This window comes from Lepidochelys kempii, chromosome 1 (assembly GCF_965140285.1).
Source record: "Lepidochelys kempii isolate rLepKem1 chromosome 1, rLepKem1.hap1, whole genome shotgun sequence".
NCBI classification, from domain to species: Eukaryota; Metazoa; Chordata; order Testudines; family Cheloniidae; genus Lepidochelys; species Lepidochelys kempii.
This window is the reverse complement of record NC_136380.1, coordinates 58,113,805-58,133,136: the sequence shown is the minus strand read 5'-3', so window position 1 is coordinate 58,133,136 and position 19,332 is coordinate 58,113,805. Positions and strand designations below refer to the sequence as shown.

General features: G+C 38.6%; 1 protein-coding gene across 10 annotated transcripts in view; it reads right to left on the bottom strand.

Moving 5' to 3' along the window:
• Positions 1–554: 554 nt before the first annotated feature.
• The window catches only part of RCBTB1 (RCC1 and BTB domain containing protein 1), a 48,827-nt gene continuing 30,049 nt past the window's right edge, over positions 555–19,332 (bottom strand). For 7 of the 10 annotated variants that reach the window (XM_073343627.1, XM_073343636.1, XM_073343655.2 and 4 more), the window contains 7 exons: positions 16,424–16,531; positions 15,291–15,433; positions 11,735–11,925; positions 10,260–10,386; positions 9,255–9,406; positions 6,582–6,712; positions 555–1,579 (listed from right to left, as the gene is read on the bottom strand). In XM_073343627.1, coding sequence (XP_073199728.1) covers positions 1,439–1,579; positions 6,582–6,712; positions 9,255–9,406; positions 10,260–10,386; positions 11,735–11,925; positions 15,291–15,433; positions 16,424–16,531 — 993 coding nt within the window. In that variant the 3' untranslated portion in view covers positions 555–1,438. Of the gene's footprint in view, positions 1,580–6,581; positions 6,713–7,146; positions 7,600–9,254; positions 9,407–10,259; positions 10,387–11,734; positions 11,926–15,290; positions 15,434–16,423; positions 16,532–19,332 lie in introns of those variants that run through there. The other 3 variants (XR_012158856.2, XM_073343681.2, XM_073343689.2) reach the window with 3 other exon arrangements.

Below are 19,332 nucleotides of genomic sequence, written 5' to 3'. Positions count from 1 at the left end.
AGATTATTTGGCACAATAATGATAAAAGCCAGGTATACTGATCTCTGCAACGCTATGCGAGAGAGTTGTCGTAAATCAGAGAGGAAGGATGGTTCTGTGGTTAAAGCATTGAAACTTGGATTTCAGAGCTCTGAGTTCACTGCTTTGCCACATTCTTCTATGTGACCATGGGCAGGTAGTCACTGTGCCTCAGTTCTGAGAAATGAGCATAATATTTTTCTACTATTTTTAATTATTTAAAATAGCATCCACTATGTGCTAGGCACTTCCCAAACACTTAAGCCCTGACCTCATGGGAGCGTCATGATAAATTCACTGACATTTGAGAGAGACATATTACCATTGATGGAGGCCAAGTATGTACATGGATAAATTCTTTTCTATTTCCTGAAGTACGGATTGCAGGTGTAGCACCGCTTGTTTGGCATGTAAAGCTGGACTGGGACTGGATTCTGTCAATACACATTTGCCACACTATTTGTAACTTTATTCTGTGGTAGATGTAATAAAAGATAATGACATTTCTTCAAGTCAGAAGAGTTTACAGCAGACAATTTGAAAAAAGTGTAATTTTATTACATGTAATTTTAAAGTTTTTTATATAATACTCCAATGCAAAAAAAACCTTTCCAACAGTTTGCTCTTTTATTTAGAATAGCCTAATTAACTTTATTTGGACCTCAAAACAGGGCAATATGTCCTTCAATGACTATTATAAATAATGTTTGAACATCTAGGTTATATGTTGCCATTTGCATGTTAAGGTATCCCCGATGGGCAGCTTTACTTCCAACTCGATTAGTAAATTTGCTCTGAGCATATTTTGTAGCGACATTATGTCTTCTGCAGTTTCCTCTAAGCCTTGAATACATTTGATTATTTATACATAGCGAAATTGTTACAAATTCATAATCATGCAACCACAATACAAAGAAATCAGTCCTGTTTGTTCCTTCAGGGTAATGCTACAGAGCTAACATTTATATGAAATGTTTCAATGGCTCAGTTCAGCCTATGCTGAAATTCCCTGGAGGTCCCAACAGATCAATTTAAGAAATCCCAATTCCTGGCACCAAATGATTAATCCTCTCATCACCACTCAAAACCATCCTCCTGCTTCAATTTTTCCCCACCTCAAAAGTACAGTAAACTCAAAAACAGCAACATGAAGTTTTCCAGCTCTCCAAATGAGAGTTAATGTTAACCTTCTGACTTGCATCTCTTGCAACAGTTCACTTTTTTAAAAACATGGATACAGCACACAGAATATTTGCTGCAGTTTCTGTAGAGAGTTTTATAACCCCAATATAATGCAATCAATTAGGTTTGGTTTGTTTTTCTTCACCTGCAGGGTTACACAAGCCTGTTACACATGAATACAGCAAACCAACTATGACTGGTACAACCCTACGTCATCCAAAACTTACAGCCATGTGTTTCAGTTCTTAAAGGCTCCACATTTACTGGCTTTAGCAATGAATTCCTTTAGCAGGGGGCCATCCATTTGCCAAAACGCTGTAGTCTGTGTCACTTCCGTCAAATGATTGACACAAAACTTAAAGCAGAATTCTTCTAAATCCTAGACAAAACAAAACAAAACAAAAAAGCCTTTTTATTAGCTTTGGTTACACCATAAGAGACTATTTAGAACCAGGCTCAAATGCTTTTACATATCTTTTGTAATTACAGTGGAATTATAAACAGATTAGAGAGCTACGTAAATACATTTTCCCAGATGTTCTCAACCTATTCCATATCGTGCCCCACATTGCAACAAAAAAATAGATCCTCCAAACTAGCCATAAAGAAAAGAAGGTGCTCTTGACCCTTTCAAACATGTTCACAACTCTCAGTTTGAGACGCCATGTACTATTCAAACTAGTATATTTTACTTAAGACAGAGTGAACTGCCTTATCTCACCTCAAAAGTTTCCCCTACCCTTGTTAAGAGTGTTTGTAGACTAGATTGGTTTTAGCTATTTCAGAGGAAGCATCCAGGGTGGAAATTATATCTACATTCCACTGACAGCTAATGGAAAGATGAGTAAAAGCCATCTTTGAAAAATGATACCCAAGACTGCATTGAGAAAATTCAGTTCTTCCATTTCCACATTAAAGCCCGGTCTAAATACAAAGTTGCACTGGTTTCCCTAATGGAGTGATGTTGCACTGGTTTAGAGAAAAAGCAAATTACAGCATAGTATATCTAGATGGAGAGGTCTTTAAAGAAATCTGTAAAGTTCATGCAGGACACCTTTATGTCCACTAGGAATAAACCTGTACTGAAATGGCTCTATTTGTTTCTCATGAAAATATTTAGCAGGAATGTATTGGGTACAAGGCAGCCCAAGTCCCATACTTTAATTCTACGCCTCACTAAAGTCTGACCCACTATTTATATAGTGCCTAACTATTTACATAGTGCCTTTCATCTAAAGATCAAAAAGTGCCTCAAACAATTCTCACACTGCACCCACAGAGGTATTAATATTATTAATATTACACACAGAGTTACTAATTCTGCAGCCCACAGCAAAGTCAGCCATAAACCCCAGATGATCAGATGATTAAAGTAGACAACTGTTCCATTTAGAAAGGAACATTCTCTTTCATGCTACAATTCTAGGTTCAGATAATCTGTTATAGTAAGGACTACTGCATTCTATTTAAGTATTTCCCCCTCCATCCCGCCTCCCCATCGAGTAGAACGTCAATGTGACAGACTCCATCTAGTCTCGTCTAACTTCAGTATCCAGCCTACTGAACATATAAAATAGTTTTAAAGACAGTCAAGCCACGTACAATATGCAAGTGTGATTAGGTAAAGCCATATTTGCATTTCTGCACTCTAGGCCAGGATGGAAAGTTAGCTCATTGACACCAAGTCAACATTTCTTGACACAGCAATACAGAAAATGCACTGGTTTAAGATTAGGATCTCTGGAGCTGCATGCATGTCTTGGCTTGTGTTGTGTCTTTGTAATAAGAAACAGGTTTATGAAAGGCCGAACATAGCTGTGAATTTTCATAACAAATGGACTAAACTGATTTTAAATAAAAATTCATCACGTACACATTTACTGTATTACAGTACTTTATTAATAAGATTCCCATACTCCAAGTCAGAGTAACAAAAATACAAGCAGTGTTATCATTACAATAAGACTTTGGAAAGTTCAGAATTCTGCAGAAAAATTAGATAAGTCATATTTGCACACTGGATCACAAAGTAAAACCTCAGTGTATATAGTATAAATGATAGAGGCACAAGATACTTCCAGTGATTAGTTAGCTACAGGGAGAAACTGGACCTACAGTGTAACTCTGGCCATTACAATTCAGCCAGTCATTAATCCCAGAGAAACATACTGCACCCTCAGTACTGGAAAAGTATATAATTTCATGATATGGAAGTATTTTAAATAGATGATGCAGTTTTAACTGATGCTTTCTAGAGAAAGGACATCCCAGGAACTAACTTCATTACTAAAGTCATCTGAACTTGCCAGTTAGCTTACTGCATATGTAATTATAGATTCTAGAGACATTTCAAAATCAGTCTTCTGAATGTTGTAGATGCCCAAGAAAAGCTCAGAACCACAGTGCAGTGCCTTCCATCTTTCTTTGGTTTAGCTTTTACACCTGACAATCAGTAAGGCAGACTGTGTACACAAACCTCAATTAGCAAAAGGCAGAACGTACATCCTGCAGCAGAGTAACGGTTTCTTCCCCCACTCTTTAAAAGGGAGAATCATGATGGCACATGGGAAACACATTCTGCAGGACTATTTCACCTTCACCTCCCAAACCACATTCATGGATGTCACACCTGCCTTTGTGAAATTAAAATAGATAACCTTCCATTTAAAATAAAAAGCTCTGTATTGTGTCTATTATCTCCAAAACAAAAAGGTTTGAGATAACTTCATCTGTTAACAGAATTGCTGTTAAGCTTTGAGGAACGCACAACGGCGCATGGATATATATGTGCATTTTGGTTGCTACAAAGCACGTGATGTGTGATCTACGAAGCAACACACTCTTTCATAAGAGTGAACAACCTATAGAAAATAAGCAAGCTGCAGCAGAGTTGCACATTTGGTAACAAAGGCTAGTCTGAGTAACAAATGCCAAAGGAAATCAACAAGTAAATACCTTCAGGACCTGCAGACCCTAGGAGAGTAGTCTGCCAGCTGATCTGATTAAACAGCAAAATAGTTAAATATTAACTTCATAATGAGAAAAATGTCATTTTTATCTCCCCTTCATATACCACTTATCTGACTTCATAGTTCAGTTAGCTGGCTCCATGATGAGCTTTACTTCCTGCCATTTTATTCCATTGTAGGAACAGATTTTACATGGAAGGATTGGAAATGTATTGTACTTTGATTGTAATCTGATTTTTGTTGTTAAGTTAAATATAATGAAATAAACTTATTTCCATTATCAGTTCAATAATTAAAGAATTTGGATATGGTCATTCTGGATGTGACCAAAAACATTTGATGCCTGAATACCCAGACACAACTGTCTTTCTATTTCAAGAATTGTAGTCTCTGGTTCCCAAATATTTAAAGGAACTACGCACTACATAAAAGGAAAATGCACTTTAAATTCAGGGAGGATAAAAATAAATTCAAGAAGTCAAGATAAGCCTATTTAATTTAAAACTGATTTAAATGAAAAATAGTTATTTTTAAAAAGAAAAGTGTATTTAAAATTATATATAAAGTTATGACAACCTATATTAAAAGCCTAAACTTAATATAGTCTATTAAAATAATTGTAAATTGAATACAAATATTAAAGCAGTACATATTTGCTGCCAAACCTTTAAAAAAAGCCAAACCAGTGAGTTGGTAGAAGTCACTGGCTAAACAATATATAACCAGTTTGTTGAAGCGCTAAACCAGCTTTGACAGCAGTAGAGAATTACAGGTACAGAGGAAATTATTCATTTTAGTTTGTTCAGCTAGTTCAGCTCAATGCCTGGTTATTTCAAAACCAAGACACTGATTGGGAGTTGGAAAAAAACAGGAAATATTGTTTTCCTCTTCCAATCTATGAATAAGAACTGCCATGAGAATGGCTACACCACTTACTCAACATCTAATTCATTGTTTGTGCCCTCAGAAACCATACACCAGAAAAACAAAAACCAGGTGAGAGGACGAGTTCTACTAATTCTAAAATCTTGAAGGAGATGGGTCACCAGGAGAACAGTTTATTTCACTAATTACAGATACTATCTTTGTTGCATAAATCAATGTTTTAAATGCAAAACAGGTATTGATAGAAACTTATATTTTCTTATGCATCTAGCACATTTAAGGTAGTTTCATTTAACTAATGAAAAGCAATTTTAAATTACCATGTTTGTATGTTTTTAATTGCATTCCGACTTCCAACCAAATGCAGTTCGACACAAAGTCATGACTAAAAAATTAATCTATTGAATAAAAAAATCTAAGAAATATGTAAAGCATCATTCACCATTTTCTAACTTATTAAAAGGCAAAAATTAAGACAGAATACAGTTATTTTAAGATACATAATTTCTTAAATAAATGTGGATATCTATATCATGTACCTTTCTGGTGAGTAGAAAGTACCACATTTAGTGTAAAGGCTACATTTAGTTGCAAATCAACATTTAATAGTTACCAACCAGTGAGACTCAATTTCTTTAGGAAAGAAAAGTACAAATGCAAAACAAGATTAAAATCAATGATTTAATCAAAGTTTCCTGCTTGCTGATTTAAATTGCTGATTAAAATTGCTTTGATTTAAATCAGTCTACCCTGAGTACAAGATAATGGATGTTTCCATGGCACCAAAAACTCTGATGTCTATGTCTATATTCAAGTGTAAATCAAGAGGGAGCAAATAGATCCATCTGATGCCTATTATGTCACCTACTTCTAAACAACTTTGTTAACAAAAGTTTGGACGCAGCTGTCAGTACCCTCCCATCAATAATATTACAAGAAAAATCCCAAACACATGAAGAGGATTTAAAAAGCTGCAACTTGTACTGTGTACATATTTAAACGTATTAAGCAAAGATTAGTGTTCTAAAACCAATCAGCAGGACTTTTAGAATCTCCAGGTTTTGCTTTCTTTTTAAAGCCTGCCCTTTATTTGCAAGGTAATATTTTCAGCCTCTAGATGGAAAGTTTTCAGCACAGAATTTTTTTTCCAGATAACATGGAGCGATGCATTATGAAGCTAAGCAAAACAGCGTAAAATGGCCACCATGAACTAGACAATATGAAAGTTACTTATATTGTGCCTCATTCTATGGCTTGATTAAATAAGTCTTGTGTGTGTATATATAGATATAACGTGCTAGTTAATTTGTCGTCTACTAAAAGTTTAATACAAAGATATGGCTTTCACTCTGAACAGAATGGCTACAAAGTCCAAGGAACAGCACCAGAACCCTACTGTTCAAATTCTCAGTGCAACGAGCAATTTTCCCTCAAATCAAAATGGAGATTAAAAGCTGTCTGCTATGCTCCATGGTTCTGGTCAAAAAGAGGTAGTCCATTTAGTGAGTTTAATCTTTAGAAGTTTACCTCTGCATCATATCTCACTGCAGCAGAGAGCAATGAAAATGCATTTTCCACAGTAATTCCTCTCTTGATAATGTGTTGACACAGTTTTTTCAATCTGTTTTCACAGTAAGATGTAGCCAAATCCAAAAGTCCTGAAATTAAAATGCCATTATATTAGCCACTTTCAAACTCTGCTTTTACAGCATCAAGGCAAGCTCCACACTGACGGTATGTCTACACTACGAAATTAGGTCGAATTTATAGAAGTCGGTTTTTTAGAAATCGGTTTTATATATTCGAGAGTGTGTCTCCCCACAGAAAATGCTCTAAGTGCATTAACTTGGCGGACTGCTTCCACAGTACCGAGGCTAGAGTCGACTTCCGGAGTGTTACACTGTGGGTAGCTATCCCACAGTTCCCGCAGTCTCCACTGCCCATTGGAATTCTGGGTTGAGATCCCAAAGCCTGATGGGGCTAAAACATTGTCGCGGGTGGTTCTGGGTACAGATCATCAGGCCCCCGTTCCCTCCCTCCCTCCGTGAAAGCAAGGGCAGACAATCGTTTTGCGCCTTTTTTCCTGAGTTACCTGTGCAGACGCCATACCACGGCAAGCATGGAGCCCGCTCAGCTCACTGTCACCGTATGTCTCCTGGGTCCTGGCAGACGTGGTACTGCATTGGTACACAGCAGCAGCAACCCATTGCCTTGTGGCAGCAGACGGTGCAACAGGACTGGTAGCCATCATCATTGTGTCCGAGGTGCTCCTGGTCGCCTATGTGAGGTCGATCAGGAGCACCTGGGCAGACATGGGCGCAGGGACTAAATTTAGAGTGACCTGATCAGGTCATTCTCTTTAGTCCTGCAGTCAGTCCTATTGAACCATCTTATGGTGAGCAGGCAGGCGATACGGATTGCTAGCAGTCCTACTGCATCATCTTCTGCTGGACAGGCAAGAGATGAGGATGGCTAGCAGTCCTATTGTACCATCTTCTGCCGAGCAGCCATGAGATGTGGATGGCATGCAGTCCTTCTGCACCGTCTGCTGCCAGCCAAAGATGTAAAAGATAGATGGAGTGCATCAAAACAAGAAATAGACCAGATTTGTTTTGTACTCATTTGCAAACCCCGCCCCGCCCCCCGTCTAGGGGACTCATTCCTCTAGGTCACACTGCAGTCACTCACAGAGAAGGTGCAGCGAGGTAAATCTAGCCATGTATCAATCAGAGGCCAGACTAACCTCCCTGTTCCAATAAGAACAATAACTTAGGTGCACCATTTCTCATTGGAACCCTCCGTGAAGTCCTGCCTGAAATACTCCTTGATGTAAAGCCACCCGCTTTGTTGATTTTAACTCCCTGTAAGCCACCCCTGTAAGCCGTGTCATCAGTCGCCCCTCCCTGCGTCAGAGCAATGGCAAACAAATCGTGCATCTGAGTTGAGAGTGCTGTCCAGAGCGGTCACAATGGAGCACTCTGGGATAGCTCCTGGAGGCCAATACCGTCGAATTGTGTCCACAGTACCCCAAATTTGACCCGGCAAGGCTGATTTAAGCACTAATCCACTTGTCAGGGGTGGAGTAAGGAAATCGATTTTAAGAGCCCTTTAAGTCGAAATAAAGGGCTTCATCCTGTGGACGGGTGCAGGTTTACATCGATTTAACGCTGCTAAATTCGACCTAAAGTCCTAGTGTAGACCAGGGCTGAGTCTTCATTCTCCGTGTGAAGTATGGTCTGTCTACACTGCAGCTGAGAGCCTACCTCCCAGCCTGGGTAGACACGGGCTAGCTGTGCTTGAAGTGGCACACTAAAAATAGCAGCGGGGACATTGCGGAGTAGGTGGTGAATCAGGCTAATCACTCACATGAGGACCAAGGGGTTGAGCAAGTCCAAGCTGCCACCCAGGGCCACAAGGTCCATACTGCTATTCTTGGAGTGCAAGCTTGTGTGGAGCTAGTGTATGCCTGTGCCTCCCCAGGCTGGGAAGCACACCCCTAGCTGCAGCATAGACATGCCCCAACACGCAACAGCATCTCAGTTAAACTGGGCGTTATTCAGAAAAGCAGCTTCATTGACATACAAAAACAAACAGAGGCCTTTTCACTACTTTAAGCCCCATCCCGCTAATGCTTACACAGGAGCTTATCCCTAAGCATAAGTGGTTCCCCTGACACCAACAGGACTACACACGTGCATAAAAGTTAAGTACATGTGTAAGTGCTTGCAAGATAGGGGCCCTGCTTATTGAACAGGGAAAGTATCAAGTGCACAAACTGTTGCTATAAAAGCTAGAATTTAACTCAGAGCTTGTCCACTGTGCTGGGTAAAAATTACCTCATTACAGGGACTATACCGAGTAGAATAGAGTAACTGAATTTTTTTCTTGAAGTCATTTCAAAGCATAATTGATTCCATTTAGCAAAAGGGATGAATGCTTATTTCAGAAGAGAAATGTAAACACCTCCTCTACCTTTTACTCTCCGATACTTGCTGCTCAATTTATTCAGAGTTACACAGCACTATTTCTGTAGCAAGTCGTTAAGAGTTTACTTTAGTTGCACTTTAAAAGTAATCACAATGAAACCGATCATATGTGTGGTCCTAAGACCAACATGCACCATTTACTCCCCCACTTTTTTGTCCATTTATCGAATCACTGGATTTATCATGTAATTTGGCCAAAGAAGGCTGTTGCTACCTATAGCATCTTCAGGTGGCAGATCAACGCTGTCTGTATATAGGTACTCAAGGAAGGCACGATACACTGGGTAAGAAAATTGGTCTATTTCTATCACCTCCTTCATGTCCTCATTCCAATATGACTGGAACATGGTTCTGAAGTGTTCACATCTAGAACAGAAAGGCAGAAGATTTATCTGGCATACCTTGATATGATACATGAACACTATATTAGAGACCATTTGAAATAAAGCTTCCCTTCATTTTCTCTACAATAAATTAAGATCTCTAAATACAAATGTCGTTAAATACCAAAAGGGTATGTTCTCTTCCCAATCCTGGGGTACATCAAATGCAAGTAATATTGGTACATCAAGAGAATAAAGCAATTATTTTGTATGTGATACAACAAATGAGAATTTGAAAGAATTAAGTTTTGTACACATGGAATTTAATAAAAGGCTTTAGTAATTTTTTAAATAAAGAAATAGGCCCTTGCTGTGAAGTCTGGATATTGATCCACACACAGAAAATGTTAAGAACTGGTATTTCAGTTCAGCCCCTTCTCAAATTTAGTATGTAACAATCTCATTCTAATAAGTTAGACTTAGAGAAATAAAATGTAAAAACAGCATGTCTCCTTCATGTGTATTCAAAGTCAGTGCAATTAACGATTTAGTTACTTATCTTTGTTTTTTTAAAAGATCTGGTAACTGTGTGGTGATATTACCTGAGAGATTTCTACGACAGCTACTGGTCCATGAAAAATAGAAAGACAACAACGCACTAATTCAGACAAATCCCCTCATTTCTAAAGATCTCTGTGTGTCAACCTCATCCTTCCAAGCAGTCCAAAATACAAGCTTAAACAATTTCAATAATAGTGAACAGTCTTAAAAAGTCTAAGTACACCTTCACTTTTGACAGCACTGCAGATGGATTTCTCTGAGACGACAAGTTAACGGGTTGCTCTCTATGCAGTAGAGGGATTGCTGACCAAGAAGCCATGAAACATGAACACTACCTGATTTTTAGAACAGCTTTATGCACATGGATGTATTTTCCATCTACGCGGAATTTTAGGTCTGAGGTTTCTGGACTGTCAAACTCTTTCTTCAGAGACTCAGCTACTGTTAAGGAGTCTTCATGCTCTTAAAAAAAAAAAACACCAAAAGGTTTTGAAAACAAAATACATTCTGCCTAATAATACATACATTTGCAGAGTGGCTTAATTAAACAGGCTAGTCAAGAAAACATGGGTCACTGGGTAACTATGTCATGTTTAGGAAGTAAGTGTCTGGCAGATCTATGTTGGTAGTCCTGACTGAGGTTCAGTGTTGTCAGCACCCATTTTATGAGCCAATTATGAGAGTATAACATCCGATAAGTGTGTCATGAAAAATGAGGTTGGTACAACAGCCTTGCAACTGCTACCAAGGAAACTATTAAAACTGGAAGACTATTGGAAAACTATTAAAATTGTCCACTTGAGCAAACTCCCAAACTGAGTTTCTTCAGCATTTGGACAGATCCTATGGAGGTCTGGAAAATGTAGATTAACCTTCCTGCGAGGAAGTGCAGTACATCGGACCGAACTATGAAAAAAAATAGTGTCCTCACGTATTATGAGCCTGTGGTGCCCAAGCTGACATTGCTCTCCAAAAAATAACTTAAAAAAAAAAAAAAAAAAGTCAGATTTACTTTTTAAAACAACCCCAAAAAAACTTATGTTAGCATTTCTGAAAGGTGTTTGATTAATGGGGATTGAAGTCCTCCATTTACCTATAAAAAAAAATATATGTACAACAGTCAGTAGTAGCACAAGCTTTCAGAGACTTGTGGCATTGCAGGAAACCTAACTATGAGCTTAGCAACCTTAACTCTGCCCACCATGAACTGGCAAGAGCCCCTTGGAATATATTGCAAGTATGTTTCAGCCAAGGCTGCCCTACAATGAGAAGGCATGAAGGATGATTAAGTAAGTTGTCATTTCATGTGGTGTGCTGTGCCCCACAATGCTATTCTTTTATTTATCTGAGTGCGCTCCAACTGCCCTTCCCTGCATTAGTGACAGCTATGCTGATTGGTGCAGGGATTAGTAGCAGGAAATTGCCACTGCTCATGGTGTGATATGAGAGGTGCATCTGCACCCAAAGGAAACACAGACCCTTCATCTCTATGCTGAGTTGTGAGTCATGCAAGCAGAGCAGCACAGTGGACTATTCTATTCTTCCCACGGTGGATTTCTAGCAGTCCAGTCGCATACATGACAATGGTAAGTGCACATGCTTTTTAGAGCACTTAAACATTGATTGCTAAACAGTAAGCTGGTTTCACCCTTCACTACCGTGGAGCTCCTGCCCCACTAGAATATACAGGTTCTAAGAAGAAAGCACATTTTCAGAAGGTGCAAATATTTAAAAACAAGAAATCTGTTCCATACAAGCATTAGATTTTTTGTACTGTAGCACTGCATAACATGTGCCAGTTCGCTCTCACCTACTGAAAGGAGGCGCCACATCACAGCAGGAGTAGAAAAGCAAGCAAACACATCATCAGTGCAAGTGAAGTGAGTGAGGTGAGGAACAACAACAGACTGGCCACGGCACTGGCCCCACATATACACTTGGCCACCTTGGGTCTTGGCAGCAGAAGTGTGAGAAGAGTGGCAGGCTGCAATCTCTACAACCCTATGAATAGAAAAAAAAATCAAAAGAAAACGCAGTTTGTCTATAACGTATATTTAAAACCACAGAAGCATAAAATTAAAGACAACCTAATTGTGTTAGTGGGAAAAGCAGAGAATATGCTACCTGTAGTCCTGTGTTTTCTTTTGGCTGGATATCACTTTGAACTGAACAACCTTCACATAACCAGATTCAGTATTAAATTACCGAGATATAAGCCAATGCAATATCAGATTACAGTGACATTTACAGAAAGTGATATTCACAAGTCTTTCAAGAAACATTCTTCAGACCTCACCCACAATAGGCACTTAACAGGCAGAGATTTCTAAAATGAAGAGCCATCGCCAAATATCGCAGTACACATAAGCAAAATCTATGGATAAGCATGAAGAAATTACAACATCTATATTTTGTAACAAAACAAGATTTGAGAAGTAGCCTGGAAAACTATTCCCAAATTAATGGTGCATGTTCCAGGCCTTCTGTCTCCAAACAGCACTTTTATGAGCTAGTTCTCTCATTTTAAATTATTAGTACCAGTGAAAATGCCTTTTGAAGCAAGCACTTCAAATACTTCACTAAAGAATCTCCCAGTCCCTCTTCGGATGGGCTCTGATAGTTAGACAGATATAGCCTGCTGTAAAACATGCCTTTATTTTTGGCCTCATGTTGTATTTAGTCCCCTCCCCCAGTGTTTGAAGCCTGTTTGGAAAACAACAAATTGACAGGATCATCATTTTAAATATTCACATTATTCAATAAGCACATTCTTTAAAAAAAAAAAAAATCGTTTCACGGTTTTTAAAAAAACCTACGTCCACACTGTTTTAAAGAACTGTAGGTGCTGCTGTACTCTTACAGATTCTGTTCTCCCTTTGCTCAAATAATCCCTAAACTGTTATCTGAAGTGATTATATACAAACAGAGAAGAATCACATTCCCGTTAAAAGAATTGCAAAGACGTATCCAGAATCTCTGTTCAGCTGGTGAACAATGCCACAGAAATGAAAAGTTGGGAGGGAAGTTCTAGAGTTAGTTTTAAAATAAGCTGGGTCTTCTTGTTTTTCCTCCCATGTTAAAAATATGCATACCAGGGTTTCAGGTTTTTTCCGCATTTAAAAAAAAAAAAAAGAAGAAGAAGAAGTCAGCGGAGGACAGACAAATTTCCAATAAAACCCAATTTCTCATATTTTCTGGCAGTTTTTCTTCTGTATATCAAAAGTCAGTATCCCAATATGACAATCTAGGAGTAGCACAAATATCAGATTATAGTGCAAAACTGGTCTTTCAGCACAGAGTATCAGGCGGTAAATCATCCTGAATTTTGGTACTTCCAGTGGTAAATCCAGAGTTTAACTTGTAATGAAAGTGGTGCTGGTGCACAAGCAACTTGTTTTACATTCATAACTGATGCAGCAAGCCCAGAGGTACCGGGGCTATGAACTGCCAAGCCGACAGGTGCCAGGGCTCAGCCCTGGCACAAATTAAGTATTGAGTAAATCCTAATTTACAAAGAAAACAAGTTATTATTTTACACACAATCATTGTTTCACTTTAAAATAGTATTAAGACCCATCAGACACCAAGATTTTGGAGCATCACATAGGATCACCAGCTGGTAACTACAACAATTTAGCATGCTCCCTCTTCTCACTCTCAATTCACCCCCCCCCACAATACCACTACTATAACCTCATCTTTACCAGGACTGCCCATCCCAGCCACCAACAGCAAACTCTCTCAACATTAAAATGATTAAGTTCCGTTAATAATTCTTCCTCTCCTTCGGAGGTCACAACCACTCCTTGCCTTCAAATCCATGTATGACTCCACTGTGGCCTCGATTACCTGTTTCCCCAACTGGACTCCACCAACACAGACACTACCCTATTTTTTCGTCTTGCCTTATCTGCGTCCTTGTTCTAGGATGTAAGTGCCTATGGTCAAAGGTGGCATGTGTCTTGTAGAGCACTAAGCACATCACCTTTTCTTTCTTTGATAAATAGAGGTCCTTTACCTGCTGGACATCTGCACTCAAATCCTTTCCTTCAAGGCTGCATCTCCAGGTTAACTCAGACTTCCTTTTAAGCTATTAGGCTTCACCCTGGATGTAAAACCCAAATTCAGTGATACACCATACTTATTCCTTGGGACAGCATGGCACGCCGCTTCAACAGGATCTGCTAGTAGCCTCTATTAGTAGCATTTAGCATAGACGGCAGATTGGGTAGTATGTATAGCCAACAGGAGCAGCAAGCATTAAAATATATCCCACCGGAAAACACTGTTACATAGGCACTAACTCCAAGAAAGACTAGTCAGGTAAGTTCAGTAGGGGAGGATAGATTCATCTCAATTTAGTACCACAAATTGCTTTTTCTGGAACATTTTTTCCATTTTATCATTAGCAAGGCATTATCCACTTTATATTTCTGAAAGGAAGACTTTTTTTTTTTTAAAAAAAAAAAAAGCACACATGCCTGAAGACATGATCAGTTCTGAATTTAAGTTCTCCATGCACCTCACCTGAACCACTATTTAAGAAAAAATAAAACCCTATTCTGTATTATCTTTCCTTCCACCAGTGTTCTCCATCATCCAATTTGGTTTCTGATTCTTTATCACTTCAAGAAGTACTTCACAAAACACACTATTTTCTACCATCTTTAGTTTTTTGAACTTTTAGCAGGCTCAGTACTGAGAAGCTTTGCCACCTCACATTTATAAGATGCAAAGACATCTTATGAATGGCCTTGGTTTCCCAAATGGAAAATTTAGCTGTATAAAGAAAAAGCAGCCAGATGCTGACTGTTTGCCCATTAGAGAACTACACAAACAGAACTAGGTAGAATGAGAACAGACCACTTATTAAAAATTGACATAAGTCCAAGTGTTTCAAAGTTAAGAGGAACTTACTGAACACACTGGTGGCTTTGACTACAGAATCTCAGACAGCCGACTTTCCAGTGAATCACCACATACCAGGCATTTTTTTCAAATGTAGGAATCAATGTAGTATAACAACTTGGCACATATAATCCAAATGTTTTGATTAGAGAGGTCATTGGTGGAATAGCTTGTTGTAATTAACATTTGGCCTCCTTGTCCATTACATCTCTGCACCAGATATGTATAGAATATACATACTTTCAAAGGTTAGCATAGGAGCCACTACAAATACCAAAAGCGCCCTGTCCAGAATTTAGAGGGAAAAAAAGGTAGGATAAGAGTATGGTATAGTAAAAGATTAAGAAACAATAGGAACAAGTACTCAAAGCAAGACACCTTTCTAGAGCTACAAACAGACTGCATAATGCATGCTCACACAACCCAATCTAGAAATAGGTTAGCTGTAGCAACGTTACCTTTCTTTTTCCACCATGATCTGCGCTGGACTTAGCTGGTTACTTTTATTGCCAGTTCCCAGCTGCCCATAAGTGTTCGCTCCCCAGGAATAGAGCAAACCCTCATCTGTTAGGGCTAGTGTGTGCGCATAGCCACAGGTAATCTGCAAGTAAATTTACAAGTGGAAGACAAAATTATTACACTCATTACATTAATCTGACTGAACAACGTTAAATACCTCCACCAGTCTCCATTTAGGATACTTAAAGCTAACATGAAATACATTAGCAATAAGTACTAGAAAACCCCAAGTACTGGTAATTTAGTATTCATTGGTTAATTCTTCACTTAATAAATAGATTTAAAAAAAATCTAGTTTAGCATTCTTTGTCCACAATAGCTAAACAATTGGTCCTAGGTTTTTAACCTTGGACTTCTTTGGAGAATCCCCTTGTAGTCTCTCTGACTTCTAAGTTACAAACTTCAGTAATTATTCCAGAAACAACGGTTGAATCTTTCACACTAGACAACTACACAGAACTTTTCATCCCAAGATCTCAAAGTTCTTTACAAACTGTAATGAACTGAGACTTGAACAGCCCTGTAAGGGGGGTGGTTATCTATTGTAGAAATGGAGAAAAAAAATTGGGTGGGGTCACAAAACCACTTAACCTAAGTTATACAAAAGTCTGACACAGTCCTAACTAGAACCCAGATCTCTTGACTCCTAGCCCTAAGCTTTCACGGTAAGACACTTCTCGCTAGCCTTTCACTCCTAACCCACTGTCTACATAGGATATTAAGACAAATCCTTTGAACCTCTTAGTTTCCCTGTTCTTGATCATTCCTTACAAGTTTGCCCATTATACCTCACTTCATCATGCCCCACAATATATAGAGATGGTACCTGCATGACAAATTGTATGCATAGTTTATTTAGGTTATTCAGCAATGAAGCATTTTGACACATTCACGAGGTTATACAAAAGCAAGCATTACAAAAATTGTCCACAATCTTTCAGCTTTAATAGATTTTAAAAGAACTAGAACACTGAAATCCTGAATTTAGAAACGTGCTTATGACTCAGACTGGGTTAAATTTTTGGAGATGTATACAATATTAATGCATGGTTTACTTCTACTTTGGACTTACCTGAAGTACACATACACCATGTAATGCTGCCACTCTACAAGGTGTGAGTTGATTGCCATTGTTTCCCAGACCTAGCTGCCCATTACCATTGTAACCCCAGCCATATACCTAGTTTAAGAAAAACAAAGATTAAGCTACCTGTTCTGTTTGTAGGAATACAGAAAATATGAGTTGTAACCAGAGACAATAGAAGTCTGGAGAAAGACCTTTGAGATAATGTCAAATCTTCACAAACCTAACAAGAAGAAGGGGAATGGAGAGGAGGGCATATTATATTAATTTGATCATTTTCTCCAACTTCTCTATTCTCCAGGTTTTAAAGGAAAGTTTGCTTTTTAAAAGATGCCTGCCTTTACCGTACTGATCTAGTTTCCCAGAAGACATACAATACCACAAAATCCCACACATCAGTCTTACTGTGCTGGTCTAATATTTTTAGTGGACAGAACTGTAAAGCAACCATCTTGATCAATGGATCAACTTAAGGTATGTCCAACAGCAGAGTAATCCATTACTTCACTGTTCTGAACTTGTTACTTTACTCCTAGTTTTCATTAGGATAGACACTTCAGAACAGCACACGTACAGTGCAACCCAATTATCCACAAGTCTCTCAGGAAAACTAAAACCTTGGAAAGACTGAGGATCCTCACAGCCCCATCCGTCAGTTGGTGATGCTGTGCTCTTGGACTGGGGTATCTGAAGCAAAGTGAAACAGATATCCAATTGGCTGCTTCCAGCAAGGCTGCATTACAAACTTTTTGGGGATCCCTAAGTGCAGTTAGATAACACTAGAACTCCACTCAGGAGACATAATTCAACTAATGGGATTGCATGGTGTATTGAAGTACACAGGACCACTGTATTAAATGGAAGTTTAACCATACGAGCTTTTAGATTATCATAAATAAGCTTCACATTTAATACCCTATTAAGATGAATAAATAAATTTATACTTTGTGTGGTAGTTTCAATCCTTCTAGCTACAGACTCAGGAAAATATATGTATCAATGCAATCTTTGCAACCAGAAAAACTAGAAGTTACACTGAAAAAAATCATATTCCATATCTGGAAAGATACTGAAACAAGTTGTTACACAACCAATTCAGAAGCACCTGGAGTATAATAGGCTTATAAGGAATAGCCATCATGGATTTCTCAAGAACAAATCATGCCAAATAAACTTAATTTCCTTGTTTGAAAGGGTTACTAGCCTGATTGATAGGGAAGGAAAGAAATAGATGTAATATCACGTGCAACTGTCAAAATCAATATATTTTCATAATGAAACTAGGGAAATATGGGATGCTATAAGGTGGGTGCACAACTGATTGAAAGACTACTTAAAGATTATTTATCAGTGGTTCAGTGTCAAACTGGAAAAGTGTCCAGTGGGTTCCTGCAGGGATCAGTCCTGGGTCCAGAACTATTTAATATTTTCATTAATGACTTGGATAACAGAGCGGAGAGTATGCTATGAAATCTGCAGATGACACAAGGTTGCAAGCACTCTGGAGGACAGGTTTGCAATTCTAAATGACCCTGACAAATTGGAGAATTGGTCTGAATTCAACAAAGTGCAAAGTATTCCACTGGAAAAAGCAACTGCACAACTATAAAGAGGGGAATAAGTGGCTAGGTGCCAGCACTGCTGAAAAGGATCTGGGGGTTACTGAGGAGCACCAATTGAATAGGAGTCAATAATTTGATGCAGCTGCAAAAAAGGCTAGCATTCTGGGGTGTATCAGCAAGAGAGTGTTGTATGACAGACATAGGAGGTAACTGTCCTGCTCCACTTAGCGTTGATAAAACCTCAGCTGGAGTACGGTGTCCAATTCCGATGCCACACTTTAGGAAAGATGCAGACAAATTGGAGAGCAGCCAGAGGAGAGCAACAAAAATTATAAAAGGTTTTGAAAACCAGACCTCTTAGGAAAGATTAAAATACTGGGCATATTTAGTCTTGAGAAAAACACAACAACTGAGGGGGGGAGGACCTGATAACCCCTCTTCAAATATACTGTGGGTTGTTATAAACAAGACGCTGACCAATTGTTCTCCATGTCTGCTGAAGGTAGAATGAGAAGTAATGCGCTTACTCTGAAGCAAGGGAGATTTGGCTTATATATTAGGAAAAGCTTTCAAACTAGAAGGATAGTTGAACTCTGAGATAGGCTTGCAAGGGTAGCTGTGGAGTCGCCATCACTGAAGGTTTTGAAAAAAGTTGGACAAAACACCTGTCAGCGATGGTCTAGGTTTACTTGGTCCAGCCATAGCACAAGTGGCTGGACTTGACTTCGAGGTCCCTTCTAGCCCTACATTTCTATGATTCAATTAAGAAGAACTCTGTATAAAACTGTGGGAAGAGCTGTTGTGAGGATGTCTGTGAAGCATTTTGTAAATGTAAAGTGCTGAAGTACAGACAGGCGTTATTTAGGCACTTTGAGAGCTTCTGATGAAATGCACTTCATAACAAAGCTGTGGGAAAGGTACGGCAGGAGCATATGGTTTGGACAGACATCCCTTGGGAAGGTTTTATTAAAGGAGAGTCTATATCTTAGTAAAGAGGAGAGGATAAAAGTTGATAAAATATAGGTAGGAACTGTAGTGAAACAGTCAAATGAGAGAGTCCCATTTAATCATATCACATGAAGGCACAACACTAAATTGACAAAGTGCTTGTATATAAATGCAAAAAGTCGAAATACTATTATGGGTGAGCTTGAGCACCTGGTATTAAATGAGGATATTGATTAATAGACATCACAGGAACTTGTTGAAATGATAATAATCAATGGCACACGATATAAAATATACAGGAATGACAGTACGTTATGCTGGTTGGGAGCGGCACTATATGTGAAAGAAAGCATAAAGTTTAATAAAGCAAAAATCTAAAATGAAGTA